Source organism: Xenopus tropicalis, chromosome 9 (genome assembly GCF_000004195.4).
Source record: "Xenopus tropicalis strain Nigerian chromosome 9, UCB_Xtro_10.0, whole genome shotgun sequence".
NCBI lineage: Eukaryota > Metazoa > Chordata > Amphibia > Anura > Pipidae > Xenopus > Xenopus tropicalis.
This window is the reverse complement of record NC_030685.2, coordinates 20,673,722-20,693,124: the sequence shown is the minus strand read 5'-3', so window position 1 is coordinate 20,693,124 and position 19,403 is coordinate 20,673,722. Positions and strand designations below refer to the sequence as shown.

General features: G+C 45.3%; 1 protein-coding gene across 1 annotated transcript; it reads right to left on the bottom strand.

Moving 5' to 3' along the window:
• Window positions 1-1,430: 1,430 nt before the first annotated feature.
• On the bottom strand, window positions 1,431-15,745 carry slx4 (SLX4 structure-specific endonuclease subunit). The gene is made up of 15 exons (XM_002932459.3): window positions 15,639-15,745; window positions 12,697-13,136; window positions 12,451-12,600; window positions 12,011-12,173; window positions 11,727-11,930; window positions 11,065-11,267; window positions 10,509-10,831; window positions 9,922-10,159; window positions 9,753-9,844; window positions 8,961-9,107; window positions 7,906-8,075; window positions 5,396-7,689; window positions 4,970-5,072; window positions 3,351-3,710; window positions 1,431-1,946 (listed from the first exon to the last, which is right to left on the bottom strand). Exons 2-15 carry the CDS (start codon window positions 13,007-13,009, stop codon window positions 1,619-1,621), a joined length of 5,088 nt encoding a protein of 1,695 aa, XP_002932505.2. The 5' UTR covers window positions 13,010-13,136; window positions 15,639-15,745; the 3' UTR covers window positions 1,431-1,618.
• Between the last annotated feature and the right edge of the window lie 3,658 nt (window positions 15,746-19,403).

Sequence of the window (19,403 nt, the reverse complement as noted above, 5' to 3'; positions counted from 1 at the left end):
GCTCCGTGAGACCCCCTTAGTGAAGACCACTCAGTGGTTGTAGCACTACATGAACGTGATGGAATTGCTTAATGCCTGTGCTTTGTGGCATTGTTGTATCGCTGTACGAGTGCATAATGTTTGTGTCTGGGTGTTGCAGATGTCGTTACTAGTACTAATCTCATCTACTTCCAAGTCTGTGGGTTTTCTTTGAAGCCCCAGGAAACGTACAGTGTATATACCTGCTAACTGCAGCTCTGCATCTATAAACGGAGAGAAAATGCCTCCAACAAGAGCCACTCGCCTCAAAGCTCCTCAAGTACCTTGAAGGGCAGTTTGGACCTTCTGATTACAGCTGAGCTCTGAGGCCTTGGAGGATCTATAGACCTGGTATTTATAGTTCCGCCATTATCACACATTTAATGCCAGTATCCCCAAACTTTTCACAGTTGGCCACTGGGGGACTAAGGTTAAAGGTTAGAAAAAGTATGCAGAGCCACCAACAGCCAATCAGATTACACCAATTGAATTTCATTGGTTTATACTTAAACTTTGCACAGTGGTTTTTACTTTATAATTGTGATCCAAGGTTAGAAAAACTAGGTGGAGCAACAACAGCCAGATTTCATTCAGCCCCCCACCAGTCCAATAAATAGTGAGTATCTATGGCATCTTACAGCAGCCCCTCTGGCATTTGCCAGAACCCACAGGTTGCCAGTCCGGGTCTGTATTAGTGTATGAAAGGGAATCACGGAGACTCAGTGTAGGTTCCGACCCCATCCCTTCTCTAAAGTGCATTACTGTGGGTCAGAACACTAACAAGCAACCAGCGTTGAATGAAGGATCTGAGCCATATAATTGCTGTACCTATTAGCAGCCATACAATGCAGGTAACCAGCACAGCTGTAGCCTGGCACCTAAATATAGCAGAGAGAAGGCTGACACAGGTCACACTCAGGAAGTTACAAACCACTGTTCTGCAGGGGGGCGGGGGGGACAGGTAGAGCTTGTGGCAGACTTGCTTGGGTTTCCCCTGTATATAACACAAGGTACAGGTTGCAGATTGCTGCAGGCACCCATGCAGGTTCCTGCTGTTGAGAAGCTAAGCCTAGGGGCAGCCAGAAATAAAAAAACTGGTAGAAAGCGAGGGTACAACTGCGATAGAAATTGATGCTACAGGACTGTGCCGACTGCACAGACTTCTATGCTGCCATGTAATATGAATCTGAATTACTGAACTGTGAATTTTATATTTTATGTATGTTGTGCATTGTAAGCTCAGGTAAGTGATGCCCGGAGCATGTACTGGGAATCAGTAGAATAGAGGGGCAGGGTGCTACTGGGACACAGATCTTGCTAAAGGCTTGTGGTGACTGTGGACCAGTGGTTTCTCGAGCTTTAGTTCTCCTTTAAAACCAACCCAGTCGCATGAAACAAGCCAAAGCAGTAGGTTCTAGGTGTAACACAACCAATCTTCCATTTCATTGTTTATTATTAATAAAATACAAACCCGATGCATAGTTTCTCATTTACAAATGTAGCCTTTTCCTTAGCATTTTACATTATATTTACACCATGATACTAAGAACTGTACTTGGCGTATTCTCCTGTTTATGAGCTGCTCGCGGCCAGCGATGAGTTAAAAGCGCTTCCCTGCTTTCCGCCTCCTTTTGCTGGTTTTCTCCTTGCGTGCTGCAGCAGTGGTGAAGGTGATGCAGTGCGTATCCAGGAAGTCCAGCAGTTTCCCTGATGCCACCTTGATGCCAGCCTGCTTGAGCTCTGCGTGCAGTGCCGCCAACTCTAATGGCTGGTACAACAAGATGCGCTTATACAGATCAGGGTGACTCTCGATGAACCTCTTCACTGCTTCAGCTGTGGCTGCTTCTCGTCCAACCTCCTGTGAAGCCGGCACTGGCTCATCCTCCTCTTCATCTGCAAATGCCGTCTCAAACTCATTGGCAGCAGAGCTATGGAGAGCAAAGGGGAGATGGGTTATGGTTTTTGATAAGATGACAAATAGCAAATGCAATGATATAATGATATCCCTATGTCCCTTTGTAGTTCTAATTCATGGCCTTTGTCTAATGCTTGATTTTCATGGCCATTGTTGGCCATAGGTCATTGGGTTCATAAAACTGCACATGTATCAGAGTTTGAGTTTCTGAGCTGATGGAAAAGCCCCATTTCTGCCTAAACCTCATCCATTTTCCCTTAAGCCCCAGCCTGTCATTTGGGACTATTGCAGCTTCCCAGGCACCTATTATTTTTTTTAAAGGTGTATTTTATTAATTTTCATACAAACAAAAACGTAAATAACACATTTAACATTACAATAAAAAATTGTGCTGGTCTTATTTATTCAGGTCTATCTTTAAGGTTTGTTACAGACATTAGAGGAGTAGGTACAACATTACAAAGTGTGAGCGTAAATCTGGCAGCAGTTACAGGATATTGGATTCATCATTCTACTGAACTGAAGTGTTCAAGATGTGATAGAGAAGAGTGGGGAGACACCGGGGGTTTTACAGTGTAAATGGGAGTGGAGTCCTTTAGTTTCCCTCTAGGTCGCACCAAGGGCCCCAAACTCTATCAAATTTATCGGGTGCGCCCCTGTTCTCATATGTGAGTTTATAGAGAGGGGCAACGGCATTCACTAGATTCTTCCAGGCTGTAACAGTGGGGAGGGTAGAGCCCATCCAGTGCATTGCAACAGTTTTTTTTGCATAGAACAGCAGTATTCTGTAGCGTATCCGGGAGCTATTTTGAGCAATTATACTGTCTAAGACTCCTAGCAAGCAGATTTCAGGAGCAGTCACAGTAGGGAAGGCTAAGTTATCCGATAGATATTTAATTACTGCTGACCAGAATTTGGCGATGTGAGGGCATGACCACATCATATGATAGAAGTTAGCTGGGCTTGCTGCACATCTTGGGCAGTGATCAGTTGGGGTACGGCCCATCTGGTGCAACCTTAGTGGTGTGATATATAGGTGATGAAAGGTTTTATACTGTATTAACCTATCTCTGGTAGATAAAAGATAGTTGTACATTGTGTCTGTTGCCTCTTCTCAGGCACCTATTATAACAGTGGCCCTGATCCACCCCCATGATGGCAGCCCTGGGCACTGCACAATGGGTGTTGTAACCATTATGGTGCTCTCAGTGAGGATTTCATCAGTCAAAATATACTTTCCTTCTTGCAGCCATTTCCCATTTCTAGTAACAACACTGCCTGTGCTAAAACACCATTGCCCTTAATGTTTACTATTATTAGTAGTTTCCTAAACCGGCACAGTTACAAAAACAGATTTGGTCACAGCTGAATTGGTTGAGATGCACCAGTCTGAGCTTTAGAATATTTTGCAGCTTACCCTTGAGATAAGGAAGAGGTGTCACTGCCACCAGAGGACGTTGTTGATTCTTGGGACGCGTTCAGTCGCTGTTCCGATCCCATGTTATGCTCCTGTGTAGATGCCTTTGCATTACAGACAGATGCTGCCTTCCTAGGTTTGTGAGCCTGGGAGCTGACAGGACCCTGTGCACTAGCCGACTGTTTGGGTTTATTGGCCACAGGAGGCTTGTGGATGGGCGCTTTATTACCATTGCCTCCTCTGTTCAATTGGGAAGGCACTTCCTCATCAGAATCTGAGCTCATTACTTGGTGTGTGTAACTGAAGATTTCTTTCAGCTTCAGCACCATCTGTTTCTTGGGAAGCGCCCGAACTCCGAATCTGCGTATGGAAAGAGCATGCATTTACAATTAGTGTTTCGATTTGTCTGTTTGGTGTCAGGCTCCGCTACAGCGCTGTTGTTGCTTCTTTTATAAACACCATTAAACTTAGAAAATAAGAGTAAAACAATGACCTACATACAGTATAGTGGAATATTTGTTATCAGGCTCACTTATGTTTTTTTCTATTCCTCTTTATGTCACTATTTCTGCCAGTGTTTTGCAGCCGGCAGAGAAGCATCTAAACCCCACCATGTTTTAATGGAATGCACATTTTTGGGCCATAATCCACCTGGCATTAGCAGTGACAGGAAGTAAAAGCAAAGGACTGTCTCTGATTCGTCTCTACCAGCTGAATGTCGCCAGTGCAGAATATGCCACATGTAACACGGGCAAAGGGGGGACAGCAGTGAATAGCGAGTATGGCATACTCACCCCAGTGCCTCACTCGCTAAACCATCTGCCTGCCATTCAATAGACTAGGGTCAGCTGCTCAACGTAGGGGGCTAACCAGCAAGAGATACAGGCAGCCCTGTTCCCAGTCTCACCCCAGGTGTCAGTGCTAACTTCTGACTGAAGAATATCTCAGTCTGATTAGAGACATGACTATCCAACCTCGTAGAAGCTGGACACTTTAAAAACTGATTGGATTGGGTTCGGTGTAGGGATAAAGCCTGGCACATTCCCTTAATTTGCTATTCAAGTGTCCTGCTTCCTGGAAGGTGGAGCTTAAAGGGGAACCAACATTTTTTTAAAGAGCCCCACACAACACAGAAACTTCTAATATACCCTATCACTGTAATCTGCTCCTTCCTTTTTATGCTGAAATCCAGCTGCAAAACAGCTCTTCTCTTTCTGCATCATTTGAAACCCTGGCAGGGGAGAAGGGACTGAAACACTGATGTTACAAATTATAACTTCTCCACAACTTACAGCCAGCATGCAGGACCTACATAACCCACAATGCATTGCACTGTGATGTTCCTGTCTTTACGGACATCATGTGTGCAGGGAATTGTGGGGTTTGCAAAGTAGCCAGCCAGATCAGCAGGAGAACAGGGGGTGGGGCTTAGCTAATTGTTCCAAACCATATTACTACATTAAAAAATTATGAAAAGGCTGCATATTTTGTAATTGATGTATAGTGCAAAGTGCTTGAAATTATGTGTACTCTTTAAAAAGCTCAAGTTGTGTTTGGGTGGAGTTTCCCTTTTAAACCCTTGAGTTCCCTGTGTTCCCCAGAGAAATTGATGTGCTTACCTGTTTAACTCTTTCTTTAGAATTGGAGTGTCCATGTCAGAATAAGCAGGTAACGGTGTGATAGGGACCTTTGGGGCCAATTCCCTTTTGCGCACAATAGAAACTGTCAGATAGAAGATGCATGATTTGTTATGGGATAGTTACAAGGAGAGTAAACCACATGAGTGTAGGACTGTGCCTCTTTAGCGCTGACACAAGCCTCAGTCACATGATCCAGTGACATTAACTTTGTGCAAAGCACAGGAGGCATTAGGCTCACTACTTTATAACAAGATCTCTGTAGACAAACGGTTTGTTTGTGAAGATGGGTATTTACCACACATAGCAGGGAATTCTGAATATAAAGATACTGTACTAAGGCTACAGAGCCACAATGCATTTATTTACAACTGTAAACTACATTTCTGTCCAAAGATGATAACTCACCTGGTGTTTTTAACTGCTTCTGACTCTCTGGGGCTTTGCTCAGTCGTTCTGATAAGGGCAGTACAGCAGGAAGATCTTCCTCCTCTTCCTCCCATTCTTCCCACGTCTGAGTATTAAGGAAACTCAAGCGGCTGCTGTGTGGAACAGAGCCGTCTTCTCTCAGCGGTGCTGGGCTCCCTCGATGTGGGGTACTGCTGTTCTGGACGACTGCCTCCTTTTTAGGGGTACTCTCTATGCTAGGAGGGGTACAAGTCTTGGGAGAGGGATCAGGTCTTTTTGGTGTCTCCTCTCCATGAAACCACAGGTCATCTTCCACAGGAATAGGGGGCTCATAGTCAATATAAAAGCTGTAGCCACTGGTGCCCAGGCGAACCTCTGTTTGTGGGCTACCATCCTGAATATTTTCAATCTCAATCACACTGCTACTAGCAGGGGATGCTAGGAGTGAGTGGGCAGGAGAGGTCTTAGTATCTACATTGTCACAAGGTTCTAGGAGTGGTACAGGATCCTGAGTGGGCCTTGTGGTTGGGGAGAGCTGGGGGATCATAGGTTCATTACTGGACTCTGAAAGATTATTAGACAAAGTCTTGAAATGGAAAGGTGATTGATGGGAGGCACTAGCGGCCGGACTTCCAAGCTGACCCTTCGGTATTGGACATTCATCCTCACTGTCTCCAACCTCAACAACACTGCTGCTGGTAGGGGAAGCGGGCAGTGAAGAAGGGGCAAAGGATGCCTTGCTACCTGAACTTCTGCAAACCTCTGGAAGTTGTGCAGATCCTTGAGTGAGCTGCAAGTCTGGAGACACAGGAGGGCTTAGAGGTTTGGCTGGGGACTTGGCTGGAGACAAGAGAGGAGGTGACAAAGAGTTGTAATGGAAAGCGGACTGGATAGTGGAGATTTGAGGCACCTCAGGTAGGCAGGAAGTCTGAAGGCGGGATACAACTGACAATACTGTTTGTGGTAAAGGTGTAGCAGGTACTAACCATGAGGTCTCCATGCTGCTGCTCATTTCAAGATTAGAAGAACCCTCGCTTCTTCTCTTTATACTGAAGCTGACAGGAGACTCTTTGATGCCATTTAAGATGCAATCCTTGCCCTCATGTACACTACCGGGTGATAATAAGCCTTCCATGTTGGGCTCAGTTTCTTCATCTGAAGAGAGAATCAGGATGACATCTGGTTCCTGAGATTTAGCAAAGGAAGATGAAGTTGTATGGTTGGTGGGATTGTGAAATGAGTCTGAATCATGAGAATTCCTGGAACTGTTTAGACTACAAAGTGGGAAAGATCTTGGCTCTGCAGCAGTCACACCTTTTATCTTGCAAGGAGAATTGTCAGAGTTTAAAGGTGAGTGCTGGAGGTTAGGGGAGGATCCAAGTTCAGGGAGAACAGGCAGCACAGTAGTGGTAGGAGGGCTAGTAAGCGTGTGTTCTTGATTCTGTACAGGTATCACTGTGTCAGATAGCTCTACATATTCTCCACAAGTCTCAGAAAACATGCGGTCATAACTGTCATCCAAGGGAAGGGGGTTGCGCTGGATAAACAAATCCTGCTCGGCTTCATTCACTCTGCTTGGAGAAATGGAAGCAACAACCCCGGCAGTTGGGCCAGCAGATTCTGCAGAAGTTGGGGAAAGATGCTCTGAAAGGACAGAATTTGCAAACAGATTCCCAGCAGGAGATGCATGGCAGCCAGATGTTGAAAGTAAACGCTGGCTACAAGACGGCTTTAAGGAGGAATGAGAAACTGAAGGGGAAAAAGAAGGATGAGATTTAGGGGTGCCAGTGGGGCTACTGACAGGTGAAACCTTAGCAAGACAAGGCTGCTGTGTTGCAGGTATGGTAACATTCGGTACAGAAGCACGGGTGTGTGTTTGTTTGTTATACTCTGTGCTTGGGCCACTTGGCACCAATCTTTCAGGCTCATTTCTTTCTCCAAGTGCACTGTCTTCTGACTCTTGGTTCTGCATATCAAGTTCACTGCTGCTTCCATCCTGTGTGTCCTGCTTTCCTGTAACCCTGCGCTGTGTGGCCGCAAACTCATAGATCTCTTCCAGATCACATTCACCCACAGCTTCAGCCTCCAATTTATCTTCCCCTTGCCCTTCTGTCTCCAGCTCTGCAACACCCTCATCTTCATCCACCCACATGGACTTTAACAGCTCCTGGAATGTTTCTGCACGCATGCCACCATCATCATCCTCTTCTTCCGCAGCAGCATCTAGGGTTTCAGAGTTTTCAGGCTCAGAAACAAGATGCTCGCAGACTTCTATTAAACTGCTGACCCCAAACCTGCAGCACAGACACAAGCTGTCATATAAAACACAGTGGCAAACTAAACATAATATTAGAATACAAGTTAGACTGGGGAAACAATGAGCCCCTTTAAGCATACAACAACGGTATCGTTTAACTTAAATAGAAGGCGATAGCTTGCATATTCCATACCCAATATTCTGCTCTAGAAGCTGAGCACACAGGCCAGAAACGCTTCTATGGAGACCCTACCTGCGTGCCAGCTCACAAACATGAGTGAGGCAGTGAATGGGAATAGTAGAGGACGCAGAGTAGAGGAAGCGCAGGAAGCAAAGGGCAGCTTCGGCAGATACATCATTTAAGAGAAGTCGTCGCACACGCCCTGTGCCGGCCTCATCTACCCAAAACCCTTCAGAGTGCACCTAATGGGACAGAGGAAAAAGCAAAAGATGCTAAAGAACAACTTTGTGTTGAATCGTAATCAATGCTTAAAGAATAGCTCACCTTTAAATCAACTTTATTATAGAATGTTCTACTTTTTGCAACTTTTCAATTGACCGTCTTTCAGATTTTTAACCCATTGCCTTCCAATTCTTCAATTTCAGCATGCAGTTTAAAATATCTGATTTTTTTGTGTCATTAACCCCAGATGCCAAACAACTATTGTTCCATGAGGCTATAATGTTATTGTTGCCTTTTACTATTTATCTACTTACTATTCTATTCAGACCCTCTTATATCTAGCAATCTCGCATTAAAATCACCACCTAGTTGCTAGGGTAAATTGGACCCTAGCAACTGGAGTGACCAGATCACTGATTGCATTTAAAATACACTGCAATCAGTTCAGCCCTGTTAGCTGGATTTTTTAGAAGTGTCCCTGAATTTTCAAGTGAGCTGGTCACCCTAAATTAGATAGCTACTGGAATTTTAAATTGGAAAGCTGTGGAATAAAAAGCAAAATAATTCAAAAACATTCAAATACAATCAAAAGTTAAAGGTAATATTCATTTATAAATCCAAATTTGTGCATTGCAAAAGAAGGCATGAGAACAAGGAAACCCATAAAGCCCACAGTGTAGATGTTCTCTTTTATATGATCGGGGACAGGTTAGAAATGGTGAATTTTAGAAACAAGGTATTACTAAAGAGTAAGTAGCAGAGTTGTGTTGAATGCATAAAGACCTTAGATTGCAAGCTCCACTTTGGCAGGGATTTGATATATGAATGATGTCTAATTCTAGTAAATGCAGAATGTCAGATATATATTAAGTAGAATAACAATCTGTTTAATGATTAACACTTACAGCCTCCACCAGAAGGGGGCAGCGTGCATACAACACAAACATATGCACACTCAGAACTTCGCCACAGTCTGTCTGCAACTGAGCATCACTCAAATGTGGATTATTCACCATCTCCATAAAATCTGCAGCAAGTGAAACAAGAGGAGCCTGCAGGGAAAGAAAAATAAATTCGTAGAAAATGGCTAGCAAATTAAAATTTCAACAGCCTATTTCATCTGCTGAATACTTTACAGAGATATATAATTACTGTAAACAGACTGAGGTACAGTACTTAGTAACCCACTGTTCTATGATTTTATGGTCATACAATTCATATAAATAACCCCAGAGTTCATATGCAGGTAACGAAGGTTCTTGGGTGCAGCCGATAGTACCCCAAGAGTCACAGAAACTGAGGAGCCTTATCTGAGTGTTTCATATCAAATCGTAGTATATTACACGGTATAAATGTTGACCACAGGCCAAGATTTCTGACCTAGGAAGCAGGTCTAGGCTGAAAGTCAAAATAGGCCCTGGCCCAATAAACAATGACTGTCTATGGCATCTTACAGCAGCCCCTCTGGCATTTGCCAGAATCCACAGATTGCCAGTCTGGGCCTACTAGGAAGGCTTTTCAAAAACCATTATGTGCACTTTTTCACTCTGTTGAGCTTTTCTGTTTATTTTCTATTTATGCTCTAACTCCCAGCAACGAGTGCTATGCCCCAGTTCACCACCTCCTATTTTTACCAGTTCTTTATTGCAACCATTCTTTCCAGAACCATAAAGGCAGGAGAGCCAATGAATGCTTACGGAGAGCTGTGGGTGGTCACTCTGCTTACAGGTCTCTTCCTGAAGTGAGGGGACAAATCCACTGGCTGTGACACTGCTCACAGATTCTCTTCCTATGAGAACAAAGCACCAGTAAATGACTGCAAACTACACTTAAGGGTGTGGTCAGATTTTACCTATCAAAGATTACCTCTGTTGTCCACTTCATGGCTGGTACCGAGCTTCCACTGGGTCAGTGTCATGCCCTCTCCTGCTAGCTCTGCAAGATCCAGTAATGCCTGCCTATCCTTCTGACTGTGGGACAGAAGATGCCCATCTTGGCTGCAGGTTTCAGTAGATTGTTGCTTGGCACTTGAGACTGAGCATGGAGGGGTTGCTGCCAGATGCACAGGTGTCACTGTACGTGGCTGTGAATTGTAAAGCTTGTGCTGGGCGAGAGAGCGACAGGGTCTAAGTGTCTTGTTTTACATTCTACACAATTTACCAGTATATGCCATCAAACTATGAACAGCTTTCAGGGTATCATGTTTGCTATAATATTAAATAAAAATATTAAATAAAAATACTGTATAACATAGGTTCCTATTTTGTATCTTTGATGATATAAGTTTCAGTGTTTTGAACACCTGCTGAATTGTGTTGGTTCTTTGATCAGCTGCACTGCGCAGTCCCACCTAAACTATGGCATGGCACAGATCAAAGAGCCAAGCAGGAAAGTATAATAAATAATGCTGTCACTGTGAAGCTTTGGAGCGAGCACTGTAGTATTGCTTCTACCTGTGCTGGAGGCTTCCATGGAGTTATAGGGGGGTTCAGCTCCTGGATGTAATAGCCCAGAAGATCTCTATTGTCCATCATGTTGCTGCCTTCCCACAGAGTACATATCTGCTTGTCCTGCAATGGCCTCCACCAAGCATGCTTTTCTTTCTCCGCTATACTGGATAACCAGCTTTGGGGCAAAGCTGTGTTACTAATAAGCTCAAGCTCTTCACTCAGGAGAATCGCCACTCTTTGCTGCAGTCTCTGGAAGGCAGCCTCAGGGGCTTGAACCAATAACAGAGGAGGAGGAGCGTTCTTTTGTTTTTTGCGACTTTTCTTTTCTGACACAAAAAGCAATAAAAGGGTCAGCATGCTGCAGATTAGGGTCTGGCATCAGAGAGCAAACATGAAATTAACCAACAAATAACTATGGATAACCCGCCCTTATTGCAGTCAACCGCCATCTCAAGTAGCAACACAACTGTGGCATCTAAGAAATCAACAACACATATACATGAACAATAGCAATTTTTTCCTGATATAACAAGGTGGAAGAATCCCCACTACGCTATACCTGGAACAGAGCTCTTAGTAGCAGGCACTGCCTTCTGAGCTATTTCACACATTGGAGTTGTTGGATCCTCCTGCAGGGAGCGTGACAATGCCATGGCAACTAGTAGGTCTTCTACTTCTGAGTTTGGTTGTACCATTTTCTTCTTTTTGGGGGGCTCCTTTTTCTTGGGTCCTGCTTTCCGCTTGGCCTTGGCCGAAACAACACTACAGCAGATGACAATTTGAATTCTTACAGAGAGGGTACAAGTTAGCAAACTGCCATATACTTTTGGTAGCAAAATAAATGGAAGTTTATTCCCTACCAACAGGAAGAAACCATCAATGCTGTAAACCTGGGGTTGTAGACAGATTTCAGCATTTGTCTAAAACCTATATGTAATCCACTCTAGCTGTAAGTGCTTATTACACAGTGTCTGGGTGCAGCAGCTCCAGGCTGGTAGCTTAAAGGGGGCATCCCTATATTAAATAAGTTACCCTGATAACTGAAATAAGTATTATGCACCATTTAAAAGTGTGCATTTCCATGATAATTGATCCTAAGAGCAGTTAGGGAAATTCAAATGAACCGACACAGAAGTAGCTGGCAGTTAGGATGTAATCTAATGTCTATAATAAATAATTATGTGGTGAAAACATTGAACATCAGTGTTGTGCCAAACTCACCAGGTTGCTGCCTCTGTGACTGACTCGGTTGTTTGCCTCTGGACTGCCTGCAGTAAGGTATGTGCAGGTACTTCCAACTGGGCAGCACAACGCTTCAGGTGAGAGGCTCGGCTCTTTTCTGAATTGAACGGCTTTCCGCACAAAGGACAGCTTGGAATGGTGGGCCCGGATGCTTCCCCTAAACTCTCACTCTGATCCAAGCACCTGTAAGGCAAAGGGACTAATGAAGCTACAGAAAATATTCATTAAAACTGTTCTATCTACAGGAAGAGCCACAGACATACCTGTTGACGTGCTGCTCTCTTATTACAGAATTCATAGCGGTCAGGTCTTTTTGGCAGAGTTGGCAGAAGAAGAGTCCTACATCTTCCAGGCTTTTCTGTTGCTCCCTGATGTCCATTTGCAGAGCTGCAGCTAAAGCGCTGTCACTTTGCAGCTGGTCATTCACTGAAGGCAGCAATGATAAATTAGAAGGGAGAGACAGTGAATTGAAGAAAATACTAAGGGGTGTATTTATTATAGTGTGTAATTAAACATCACCAGTAATGTTGCCCATAGCAACCAATCAGATATTTTCTTTTGTTTTCTAACTTGTGGTGACCATTCAAATCTAATTGCTGATTGGCTGCTATTGGCAACATCACCGGTGACGTTGGCTTACACACTATAATAAATATGCTCCTTGGTTTGTGTCTAGGTGACTATGTTTAAGAATGTCACTCACCATTAAGGTCACATGGTTCTGCACTATTTATTTTCATACGGTTAGGACAGGCCCTCTTAAACTGCTGCATCCGTTCCAAGACCAGATCCTTTGTACGGGGCTGTGCCTGGGGTCTAACTGGCTCTGCGTGGGCTGGGGGTTCATTTTCACCTGAACAACAATGAACGGGTCACACATAAAGTAATACTAAAAAATTTAAAAAATGACAGAGTCAATGTTTAAGCTTGCTTTTCTTACATCCCATACCTGTCTGTGATGGTCCAATTGAAACATTAGATAGATGGGTCTTGGGTTTTCTTTTTCTCTCTGTATCACTGCTGTCACATTGGTCTGCCTGTGCCACGGCCTTCTCAAGGTCCCCTTTTGCTGCAATGCTCTCTTCTGCCACCTTAGCACCCTCATTGTCAACCTGCTTCTTGCTGGATGGTTTGCTTCTTTTTAACCTGCTTTTGGCTGTGGTGCTGGTCTTTGGGACACCCTGCTCTGTTGGCTTGTTCTTTTTCACTCTTTTAAGGAGTTTGGAGCAGAGTTCAGTGAATTCATCATCAGACTCAACCATTAGTGCGCCGTTAAAAGAACAAGGTGACAGGCAAGACTGTCAGGGCATCCAGGGTACCAAATTGGGTGCCTGTGGTCTTCATACTCATTTCACCTCTTCATAGTATTTCCCGGGTATCCAGTGAGTGCTAAAAAGATAGATAAGACAATAAAATTATTTTAGATTTATCAACCTCAATACGGATCAAGGCAAGACTTTTTATAGTGGGAGTAACACCAATACATCATGATCCCCTTTAATTTCAGGGAAACAAAGTATAGTATCCCTGGTTTAAAGCATCCCAGAAATCTAGATTATAGCTGCATGTTTCTTGGCTGATCCACTGTTTACTGAATTAATATATTTAACACTGCATATAAACTTGAAGGCTTCTAACTTTCAGAACAACCATAAATAGGTGTAAGAATGTTGTATAAGGCCTGCAGGCTGAGCCATCATTGGAAGGTCAGTTGTACAGTATGGTACACAATAGGAATAATGTCACAATTAAACAACTATTTGCAAAGTTCTGGCACTAGATGGCAGCATTAGGAGAATTACAAATTCTACAAATAAGAGCAGCATTCAGTTATATTTATTCATTCCCTATATTTATATATAGTGCCAACACAGTTCCACAGCGCTTTACAGACATATAGGTCATTCCAATCAGTATATGTAGCTGACAAAACCCACACCAACACTAGCCAATAATTTAGAAGCGACTGCTCCAACATGCACAGTTGTATTGGTGCTATTTTAGTATAAACAATTATGGTTTACCATATACCATACAGGCCTATAAAATGCTGAGGTCAGTTGAGGCTGCAATACTTCTACTCATTAGGGCTAAAGCATGGGGATCGTATGTTTAACGTTCCGTTGGGCCCTGGAGGAGGCTGGGAGCCAACCCACAAGACCCCGGGCAGCATTGTTAGATGGGAAAGCAGGCCCGCTGTGGCCCTCCAACACTGTCCAATAACAACAAAAATCTTTTAGTATAATAAGGCTATATTAGATAGATATAAGAGATATTTGGCCCATTATATGGAAAATGTTTGAAGAATGGCCTGGGTCCTAAAAGGGCTCCACTGGCACAAATAACTGTAACCTTTAAAGGGGAACTGCGGCTTCTGAACCAACATTTTTTTGAAGAGCCCCACACAACACACCTAATATACCTATCATTGTAATCTGTTCCTTTAAAAGGTATGAATAAATACCATTTTATATGCTGAAATCCAGATGCACAACAGTTTATTTTCTTTCTGCATGACTGAAATCCTGGCAGGGGAGGAGGGACTAAAACATCAACGTTACAAATTGGAACAGCATCCCTACAGTTTACAGACAGCAAGCAGGAACTACATAACCCACAATGCATTGCACTCTGATGTTTCTTCCCTTATTAAAGGAGACATATAGGATAAATGAGAAAAACCCTAATTTTGTAGGCAATTATGAATAATATACGGTGCTGGTTTCCCTTTGGGCTAAACATTAATCCTCTCTGTAACAATGGCCCCTTTATTGGAGCTCCCTATAGATCCTCTGGCTTCTCTGTCCAGTGTGAAATGAAGAGTGGGCATGTCCTAACGGTCCCTGCCAGAAGCACAGTAGGAGGGGGAGAGCCAATCACAGCCCTGCACTCCCACAAGCACAGACAGACTTCAGTTCCCTATCAGGTCAGCCTAGCTGCTGATTGGTTCCTATCCTGCAGTGCAGTGTACGGAGGGCCGCCGGTTCCCCAGCTCATCCAGAGAATTCAGCCAGCAGGAAGTGGAACAGATGGGCGGGGCTAGTGGGGTTTTTGTGGAATTTCTCAATAAATCAGTCTGAAACACAACATTTTTAAGCACAATCCTTCTATATCTAGAGGAGTATAATTCACTGGTACATTCTTAATGTTTATAGGATATGTCTCCTTTAATATAATGTGTGCAATTTGGAGGATGCAGGCTCAGGACAGTCTCAATGTAATCAGCCAGCTGAGCAGAACAAGGGGCCCGGCTTAGGTAACTGTTTAAAACCATATTTTCTAATTGATGTATATTGCAAAGTTGCCTAAAATGATGTTTACTATTCGCAAAGTTGTGTTTGGGTGGAGTTCCCCTTTAATGACTAGAAGGGGCCAATTCACTATCCCATAAAGATGGCACGGTGACAAATGGAATGAAGGGATTCAGAAAAATAAGGGATAGGGGTCATAACACAGAGGGCCCTTGCCCTTTAGCTCCTAACTACACATATTCTAACATAATATATAACACTTATCAGCATTTCTGTTCAGTCACTAACTCTGAGCAGAATTCCCAGCAGTGCAGTAAAGTAACCCCCATGCTACCTGTACCATATTGATCAGCTGTTGCTTAGTTACTGCACTGAGGCAATGCTGACCGTACATAGTGAATGAGCCCCAGTCTCTCTGTCTAGTTACAGTGAAAATAATCCTTGTGTACGAACTAACGTGATTACCCAACCATATAACACATGTCAATCATTCTCATGTCAAAAGCCCTACAGGGCCACCTAGCTGGCTACTGAATGTGCCGCTGCAGGTTACTGGGCCCCATTCCTACAGCGGAGCTGCCAGCCCGCACCCTAAGCAGGATTCCATCATTCATTCACTGCAGCCATAGGGCTCACTCACCTCAGTAACACAGCTTCACACAAGCCGCCCCGGAATTGGCGCGTCATGACGTCAACACGCTTCCGCCCAGCTGTGACCGTGGCACGACGTCTCCACAGTAACAGAAGGAACTACCGGAACTCGGCTGACGCATGAGGCGCCACGCCGGAAGTGTTGGGGATTGTAAATAAAGCGCGTCTATAGTAATGTGTAAAGTTTAGGTTTTAGGCAGCTGTTTGTAGCTCAGCTGAAGCAGTGGCATGAAATAAAAAATAAATATAAATGTTTATTGAAAAGTTGCCTAGAATCACGTTTCCTTTCATATGCAAAAAAAACTCAAAAGACTTTGTGCGGAGTCCCCCCTTTAGCACATACACAGGGTTACCATTATTGTTACAACCAGTGTGGGCTGTCACTGTGCCAATAGGTTAATGTCCCTGCGCCCTCCCTACTCATTCCTAAGGGCGGCCTAACCCCCCCTTAACTCCAACACACTCCTACAGCTGGTGTGTTTTTGGTACAGAAACCCTACTATAGTTTATATAAATACCCCGCTGTGTAGCCCCAGGGGCAGCCATTCCTGCACTGGTACAGCTGGGGTGTTTGCTACAGAAACCCTACTATAGTTTGTATAAATACCCCGCTGTGTAGCCCCGGGGGCAGCCATTCCTGCACTGGTACAGCTGGGGTGTTTGCTACAGAAACCCTACTATAGTTTATATAAATACCCCGCTGTGTAGCCCCGGGGGCAGCCATTCCTGCACTGGTACAGCTGGGGTGTTTGCTACAGAAACCCTACTATAGTTTATATAAATACCCCGCTGTGTAGCCCCAGGGGCAGCCATTCCTGCACTGGTACAGCTGGGGTGTTTGCTACAGAAACCCTACTATAGTTTATATAAATATCCCGCTGTGTAGCCCCAGGGGCAGCCATTCCTGCACTGGTACAGCTGGGGTGTTTGCTACAGAAACCCTACTATAGTTTGTATAAATACCCCGCTGTGTAGCCCCGGGGGCAGCCATTCCTGCACTGGTACAGCTGGGGTGTTTGCTACAGAAACCCTACTATAGTTTATATAAATACCCCGCTGTGTAGCCCCGGGGGCAGCCATTCCTGCACTGGTACAGCTGGGGTGTTTGCTACAGAAACCCTACTATAGTTTGTATAAATACCCCGCTGTGTAGCCCCGGGGGCAGCCATTCCTGCACTGGTACAGCTGGGGTGTTTGCTACAGAAACCCTACTATAGTTTATATAAATACCCCGCTGTGTAGCCCTGAGGGCAGCCATTCCTGCACTGGTACAGCTGGGGTGTTTGCTACAGAAACCCTACTATAGTTTGTATAAATACCCCGCTGTGTAGCCCCGGGGGCAGCCATTCCTGCACTGGTACAGCTGGGGTGTTTGCTACAGAAACCCTACTATAGTTTATATAAATACCCCCGCTGTGTAGCCCTGGGGGCAGCCATTCCTGCACTGGTACAGCTGGGGTGTTTGCTACAGAAACCCTACTATAGTTTGTATAAATACCCCGCTGTGTAGCCCCGGGGGCAGCCATTCCTGCACTGGTACAGCTGGGGTGTTTGCTACAGAAACCCTACTATAGTTTGTATAAATACCCCGCTGTGTAGCCCCGGGGGCAGCCATTCCTGCACTGGTACAGCTGGGGTGTTTGCTACAGAAACCCTACTATAGTTTATATAAATACCCCGCTGTGTAGCCCCGGGGGCAGCCATTCCTGCACTGGTACAGCTGGGGTGTTTGCTACAGAAACCCTACTATAGTTTATATAAATACCCCGCTGTGTAGCCCCGGGGGCAGCCATTCCTGCACTGGTACAGCTGGGGTGTTTGCTACAGAAACCCTTCTATAGTTTATATAAATACCCCGCTGTGTAGCCCCGGGGGCAGCCGTTCCTGCACTGATACAGCTGGGGTGTTTGCTACAGAAACCCTACTATAGTTTATATAAATACCCCGCTGTGTAGCCCCGGGGGCAGCCGTTCCTGCACTGGTACAGCTGGGGTGTTTGCTACAGAAACCCTACTATAGTTTATATAAATACCCCGCTGTGTAGCCCCGGGGGCAGCCATTCCTGCACTGGTACAGCTGGGGTGTTTGCTACAGAAACCCTACTATAGTTTATATAAATACCCCGCTGTGTAGCCCCGGGGGCAGCCATTCCTGCACTGGTACAGCTGGGGTGTTTGCTACAGAAACCCTACTATAGTTTGTATAAATACCCCGCTGTGTAGCCCCGGGGGCAGCCATTCCTGCACTGGTACAGCTGGGGTGTTTGCTACAGAAACCCTACTATAGTTTATATAAATACCCCGCTGTGTAGCCCTGAGGGCAGCCATTCCTGCACTGGTACAGCTGGGGTGTTTGCTACAGAAACCCTACTATAGTTTGTATAAATACCCCGCTGTGTAGCCCCGGGGGCAGCCATTCCTGCACTGGTACAGCTGGGGTGTTTGCTACAGAAACCCTACTATAGTTTATATAAATACCCCGCTGTGTAGCCCCGGGGGCAGCCATTCCTGCACTGGTACAGCTGGGGTGTTTGCTACAGAAACCCTACTATAGTTTGTATAAATACCCCGCTGTGTAGCCCCGGGGGCAGCCATTCCTGCACTGGTACAGCTGGGGTGTTTGCTACAGAAACCCTACTATAGTTTGTATAAATACCCCGCTGTGTAGCCCCGGGGGCAGCCATTCCTGCACTGGTACAGCTGGGGTGTTTGCTACAGAAACCCTACTATAGTTTATATAAATACCCCGCTGTGTAGCCCCGGGGGCAGCCATTCCTGCACTGGTACAGCTGGGGTGTTTGCTACAGAAACCCTACTATAGTTTATATAAATACCCCGCTGTGTAGCCCCGGGGGCAGCCATTCCTGCACTGGTACAGCTGGGGTGTTTGCTACAGAAACCCTACTATAGTTTATATAAATACCCCGCTGTGTAGCCCCGGGGGCAGCCGTTCCTGCACTGATACAGCTGGGGTGTTTGCTACAGAAACCCTACTATAGTTTATATAAATACCCCGCTGTGTAGCCCCGGGGGCAGCCGTTCCTGCACTGGTACAGCTGGGGTGTTTGCTACAGAAACCCTACTATAGTTTATATAAATACCCCGCTGTGTAGCCCCGGGGGCAGCCATTCCTGCACTGGTACAGCTGGGGTGTTTGCTACAGAAACCCTACTATAGTTTATATAAATACCCCGCTGTGTAGCCCCGGGGGCAGCCATTCCTGCACTGGTACAGCTGGGGTGTTTGCTACAGAAACCCTACTATAGTTTGTATAAATGCCCCGCTGTGTAGCCCCGGGGGCAGCCATTCCTGCACTGGTACAGCTGGGGTGTTTGCTACAGAAACCCTACTATAGTTTGTATAAATACCCCGCTGTGTAGCCCCGGGGGCAGCCATTCCTGCACTGGTACAGCTGGGGTGTTTGCTACAGAAACCCTACTATAGTTTGTATAAATACCCCGCTGTGTAGCCCCGGGGGCAGCCATTCCTGCACTGGTACAGCTGGGGTGTTTGCTACAGAAACCCTACTATAGTTTATATAAATACCCCGCTGTGTAGCCCCGGGGGCAGCCATTCCTGCACTGGTACAGCTGGGGTGTTTGCTACAGAAACCCTACTATAGTTTGTATAAATACCCCGCTGTGTAGCCCCGGGGGCAGCCATTCCTGCACTGGTACAGCTGGGGTGTTTGCTACAGAAACCCTACTATAGTTTGTATAAATACCCCGCTGTGTAGCCCCGGGGGCAGCCATTCC